Here is a 6,599-nt window from a genome sequence, read left to right on the forward strand (position 1 = left end):
TGAGTGCAGAGCCACTCTCCATTGAGTGACCAGTGCTGCTCCCTTGGTCTTGAGACTTCTAAATGCTAAAATCAAATTACATCCTATGCGCCTCTGAAGCTACAGACTTCTAGCACAACCCCACCTCACTTAAGTAAAATGTCTCTCAGCAGACTGCAGCCATGTGAAAAGGAAGATGTGCTGATAAATTGCTTGCATGTGTCTCTTCTGCTGATCTACTGTGGTCTCTCTCTCAGGCTTTAAAAGAAATCAATGAAGTTGGGGACCTTTTGCAACTGAAATATTCCCGTCACCGTTTGGTACCTCTCTTGGACCGGCCATTTGATGAGACAACATATGAAGAAACAGAAGACTGAACTCCCTCCATGTGCCTTGGTGGGATGGACACACCCTGTGGAACACTCCGTGGCATACAGGCCAACAGCGTCCATGAACAACACACTTGTGACTGCTTAGCGTAAAAGACATTTCCTCACGATACTGAAGTGGCCACATCAGCTCTAAATGGCATTTTGTAAATAAGGAGAAGAGGAGAGGAAAGAGAAAAAAAAAGCTTTGATTCCTGTGTCTTCAGGGTCTGGCCCTAGAGGTGCTTGGCTTATATATTTTTTTTGTCTCTTGTTGCTTTTTTATTTATTTGTCTCAGTGAGTTCACAGCAACCCACACTGGCTGTGGCTGATCAGATCAGACTTTGTATGCACCATGAGCCTCCCAAATGCTGGCTGAGATGTTGTGAGCATGTGTGACGCTGGCATGGCAGCATTTCCAGTGTCACTGCTAGGTGTCTGACCTTCCTAGTAAGGAGTGAGCTGACCTGTCTGTTCTTGGAGACTTCTAGAGAAGCTGTTGATTGCTAACTTTGACATATTTAACAAGATGGATAATCAACCAAAGCTGGTTTTGTTGGTGGTTTTTTGGGGTTCTTTGTTTTATTGTTTGTTTTTTTTTCCTCTTGCAGTTATTTGTGTTTAAAACTTGAATTTAGCCTTTTTTAAAAATAAATGTGTTGTTGACATGTCACTGACAGGATCATTGTTCCCAAACATTTATTTAGTTTTGTAAGCCACAGACAGGATGACTTCTGGAACTCCAGCCTCTTTTCCTTCTCAGTATGGATAGTGGATTGTCTCCTGGTTTTGACACTCATTGTCCTCTTGATAATAGGGAAAGTGATGTAGAGGGGGGTTTGGTTGGGGTTTTTTTGTTTGTTTCATTTGTTGGTTTTTTGTTTTTTTTTTTAATGAGTTGTGTTTTGTCTTCCTCCTGACATATTTCTGTTTAAGAAAAGAAAACAAGATAGAGGGCAATGCACGTTAACCCCATCTGCAGGTTCGTTTTTCTTGCTTTAGAATCATTACAAAACCATGCTAAGTTCCTGAAGAGTGCTCTTTGGATTAAGAAAACCATAGCAGGCCTATACAATGGATGACTATTGCCAGAACCACTTATTTCATGCAGATCTGTGAAAGACTGATTGCTACCCTTGGCCATGCTAATTCACTGTTTCTTGTCATATATGAGATGTTCTTCACTGGCCTTGCTGCACAAGGCTTTTACCCAAAGAGCATAGACAGCTTGGATCTTGTAGCATGCATTACATTTTGGCTATTCATCAAAGTCAGTTGGCAGCTGCATGCCTGTGTAGACCTTTTCTGAAGAGAGAATGTCCTCACAATTGCATTTAGTTTGAGAACTTTGGTGTTTTGCATTTCTGTTACTGAGATCCAATTAACAGTCACTGAGCCAGCTGCTTTTTGGAATCCTTATTTGCAAGTTCCACACTGTCTTGCTCTGGTCGAGATTTGAAATGGACATCTTTGCTCTAGCACACTTTAGAGGTGCTCTGCTGCTTAGTCATTGCCTTTTGCATTCTTTCAGGAAGTGGGATGGATTGTTGAAGAGGTACCAAAAAGGTCCTAACAGGAGTCTGTTGCAGTATTGTTTGTTTCTGTATTTTATATCCTGGACACATAGGGTTTCTGCTTTAACACTGATAAGTTTTGTTGGGCAGCGTGATGCTCTTTGCAGGTGACTGGAGTTTTCTAAGTCTGAGCACAGCTCAAAGCTGTTTGCCTGGTGCTACAGGAAAAAAAAAGACAAGTTCTGTCATGTTCATTCTGCAGTTAACAATGAAGAAGCACTTTGGTCACTAAAGCCAAACAATTCTGCATGTACAACTGGTGATTTAAAGCAGAATTGGCATTTATGGAATATCTATCTTCATGTATTTATAGATCTTGTTCCACTTTAATGTAATGGAACTTCAAAACAGGAGTTCAGATTTTTACCATTGCATTTCAAAACTTTGATTAGATGAGAAGAACTAAAACTGTTTCACAATGGGTCCAGATAACTGTTTCTTAGTCCACCAATGCTGATTTGCTCACCTTCTGGAGCACAGTCTGAGAAGTCCATGACCTGTACGTGCAACTTTACCTAGCTATGAAGTAGTCTCATTTGTTCAGCCACAGAGTGAGTAAACTGCAACTACATGAGCTTGCTTTCTCACCTGCGTTCTGCCCAGGACTAGCTCTAACATTCCACCAGATGACCTGCTTTGTGACTTCCAAGAGGCTTTGCCTCAAAGAATTACTGCCTCTTTTTCCTTTCTTTTTTTTCCTCTTTTTTTCTTTTCATTATGGATTGTAGTATGGAACAAGAAGAGGTTAGTGCAGGAAGCCCTGTCTCCAGCTCTGGAGACTTGATCACAAAACTGTTTAAGATCAGACAAAACTGGCCAACTTGGAGGCGTAGGCATGGGTCAGTAGGGGACTGTTGTGAGCAATCCCAGATACACCATGTGCTTGTGTCTGCTGTGTATTCAAGTTAGCTTGAAAAGCGTGATGTGTTAAGTTTAGAAGTGGGTTATCGTAGGTTCTGCAAGTCTCGAGTCTTAATCTTGTTTCTGGGATTCATCTTTAGGCCAGCTTGTCTTTAGAAGGGAGAAAAACTGGATGACATGTCAGTAATTCAGATAACTTCTGTGTAACACTTCTGAAATGGTCAATGTTTGAAAATTACTGGTCCCCGTTGGGATTCCAGTCGCACTTGTTCAGGAAATGGTGTTTGTGTTAATCTGCCATTTAGTATCTTTTTGCCTATGACTTCCAGTTCTGGGTTGCAAAGACATTTCAGAAATCATTCAGGCAGTTAGCAGCGTTTGCAAACGGCTTGGTTACATTTCAGCCCTCCCACATCCTTTTTGGGAAGCAACTTCACTCCCCCACCCCCCCACCCCCAGTCCCCTCCCCAGACCCTGGAGGTCTTTTATTCAAGGGCAGCTCTTCTGCCAAAGTCTGGTACCTGTTGAAGCCACTTCTGGAAAAAAAAGGAAATTACAAGTCCAAGATTTTTCACTTTTAAGTCAGTAATGCACTGAGCTTGAAAGCCAGGAATGTTTTTTTCACATCATCTGTAAAATACTCTGCTCCCACAACTGAACGAGCAACCCAGTACTGATTTGTGCTAGGCAAACCTGTAGCATGTGTAGGATGGATTGCTACTTTGATATTTATGTACTAGACAGAAATGTGTGTCTCTTTTGTCCTGGCAGCAGAAGTGAATGAAAGAACCAAACTTGAAAGATCACAAAGGAAGAAAAGCTGCTTTAGAAATAGACTCCAGTCCCTGCCAACTTTTCTGAGACATTCTAATTGAAAATGACTCCTGGTATTTCTTAAGAGATGCAAAATTCAAAAGAAAATGAAGGCTGCTTTTGAACAAAAGATTTTGCCCTGTACTGTACACAGGCCAAACTTACTCATAAATATACAATAGTTACCGTACCAGTAGCTCTGTGAAGAACTTAGCAAGCAAAATTTTGCCTCTGCTGAGCAGAATGAAGAGTTTAGAACCATTGTAGTTTTCAAGGCTGATGGCCATATTCTTTTACACTTGAGAAAACTGAGAAGCTCCTATTACTAAGCATCAGCAAAGAGTGAGAGATCTGCTTCTTGTTAGAAACTGGCCTTCCCATGGAGACCTTTGTCTTAAGGAGCCTGATTCTTAATTTTTCTTTAGTTCTTGAGCAGAGAAGACACCAAAGGGGTTTTTCATGTCAAAATACTCAAAACTTTTGGTTTTGTCGGTTGGGGGATTTTGAGTTTGTTTTTGTTTGGTTTGGTTGCTTGTTTTGTTTGGTGGGGTGGGGTTTTTTTTACACAAGAGACAAACTTTTGTATATTATCTGTGTATATGGTATATTTAACCCTTTGTTTAGTTTCTGTGGGTTTTTTCCCTCCTTAAAAAGAGCTGCTCTGATTCTTATGCTACTGGTGTAATATACTTCTGCTTTAGGCAAAAACTCAGGAGTGAATTGCCCAAACATCTTACTGTGATGAAGTTGTTCAGTGAAGGAATTGCATCATTCATCCTTCTCTTGCTGTTTCCTCTAAGAGTGTGGGAGTGATATCCACTGTCAGAGCTGCATCTTCACACAGAGCAGGGAAGAGGAAAGTGAGTCCTTGAAATCCTGTGCTGTGTGGTTGAAGGACTGATAGAGCAGAGATGGAGAAAAGGGGGCAGTCAGTCGTCACTTCCTCTCAGCTATATATAGGGATCTCTCTTGTGTACTTGAGTGAGCATCCCTAAGACAGGACTGCAGCTTCCAGTGCCCAAAGGGACATCCCTCAAAACCTTTTCCACATCAAGTAAATAATTTCTCTCCTTTTGTGCAAATTCTAATTTCTTTACTTCTGAAAAGTGTTTGGCTTACAGTTGTTTGCTCATCCAGAAGCCAGGTTATCCATTCAGGCAGATCATAGGAGAGGTTGGAGGAAAGCATGAGCACGAGCTCTCCATTTCAGAGAACATCTTGCAGCACTGGATCTGATGTGCTATGCATGAGCTCCCTTGCTGCGTCCCAGAGAAGGAAACTTGTGAAGATTTATCCCAATACACAGTGCCCAGTCAAAATGTGTACAGTTTATACATACAGCTTAGACTATATTCTTTTTACAGTTTATACTCAGCCTGTGAAAGTGTCAAGCATGCTGGGATCTGTGTGGGTGGCACTTTCTGCACAGAGATAATGAGGTACCTGTGATCTGTTCTACTGATAGTGAAGCACTGAGCTATTTACCAATGCCTAGTGTGACCTCTCAGCAGATGTATTGCAGGCTTTGGTGCTGGACCTGGAACCCAAGTGGCATTGGCCCACTGTTTAGGAAGAGCACCAGTCATTCAACCTGTGTAACTTGAATGTGGTTTTGAAAGGAAGAAAAGATAAAGAAACAAAACCAAAACCAACTCAGATGCCATTGTGATAGCTTGTATTCCTGTAAATGTCCCCAGCCTTGCAGTTGTTCACCTGTCCAAGGATTTGGATGTGAAGCTAGACCACAACCATGAAGTGTTTGTGTGAAGTATTGTGCTTTATCTTTCACTAAGAGAAGCATTTGGTGCAGACATTGAAGCTGTTGTGTTTACACACCCAAAAGGGGCTGGGTGAAGATGATGACTGCAGTGTGTGTTCAAGGCCTTAAACTGTGACTCTTGGTATGAAGAATTGAAATTAAAACTGACCTTAAAGAATGCAGTGGATTTTAACCCATGGAAGAATACTCTGTGCTTTCAGTTAAGCAATAGGTACTGCTGTTTAAGGAGCAGAAGAGGTGTCTGTATGTGAAGGCAAAAAAAAAGTGCAGTCCTTTGCACTGATGTTCCCATGTAGCAAGCATCAGTAACTTGTTGCAGAGCTGCTCGAAGTGGGAGAATTATTGAGAGGATCAGGGACCTCAGAAGCAGTGGCAGCTAGCAAATGAATTGCCTCAACAGTATGTAAACAGGCCTCACTTGAATATGCCAAGGGTTGGTGCCGTTCCCAAAAAGCCCATGGTGAAGTGAAACATGCACCATTCATCTGACCCCTGTAAAGCATTTGTCTCCTGCAAAACCTCACCCTGTTCAGACAGTATTTCTGCTACCCTCTAACGGTATGTTAAGCTAAATGCATCTCTGGCCTTTCAATATTATTAACTTCAGACCAGTGTGAAAGAGATCAGAGGATTGTTGGAGCCTGAGGCTTTAGGCTAGCAGCCCCAAGGCCAATGGTGGCCCACATTTCCACAAGCCCTGGGCAGAATTACCAAGTCACAGCACTTTGTCTAAAATTGCACTGTATTCTTATGCCTCTGTGTTGCTATAATGTACATATATATTGAATTTTTTTGTAGATAAGACATTTTAGATAAAATTTTTAAATGGGCTTCCCCCAAAATATTTTATGCCAGATGTCTAATTTTTTTTACACTTGGGATTAATATGAAGTTGGATGCTCCATATGCAGGGGAAAAAAAAAAATAATGGATGGTACATTGGCTTTAAAAAGATAACAATGCATGTTTAAAAACAAAAACCAAACACTTGGAGGAAAAAATGCTTGGGGAAAAAAATCCATTCAAATATATTCTATGTTCTGCATAATAAAGACTTTAAAAAAATATATAAAATAAAAACTGTATTGTGATGTATTTATTTTTCTTGATGCTAATGAGTCTTTTACCCTGACAGGGAGACCAAACTCCCCCCTCCTTCCCAACTCTTCTACCCTTCCCCTGCCCATCCACTCAAAAAAATAAAAAAGCCAAAAACAAACCCA

The 6,599-nt window shown here is 41.1% G+C and overlaps 1 protein-coding gene across 1 annotated transcript in view; it reads left to right on the forward strand.

Annotated features, from left to right (window-relative positions):
• SPTLC2 (serine palmitoyltransferase long chain base subunit 2) overlaps nt 1–546 on the forward strand; it is a 73,779-nt gene extending 73,233 nt beyond the window's left edge. The window contains exon 12 of the mRNA XM_054161988.1: nt 237–546. Within this exon, the coding sequence (XP_054017963.1) occupies nt 237–356 (120 nt within the window). The 3' untranslated portion in view covers nt 357–546. The remainder of the gene's footprint in view (nt 1–236) is intronic.
• The last annotated feature ends 6,053 nt before the right edge of the window (nt 547–6,599 follow it).

The sequence above is a fragment of the Dryobates pubescens genome, chromosome 5 (genome assembly GCF_014839835.1).
Source record: "Dryobates pubescens isolate bDryPub1 chromosome 5, bDryPub1.pri, whole genome shotgun sequence".
Classification (NCBI taxonomy): Eukaryota; Metazoa; Chordata; class Aves; order Piciformes; family Picidae; genus Dryobates; species Dryobates pubescens.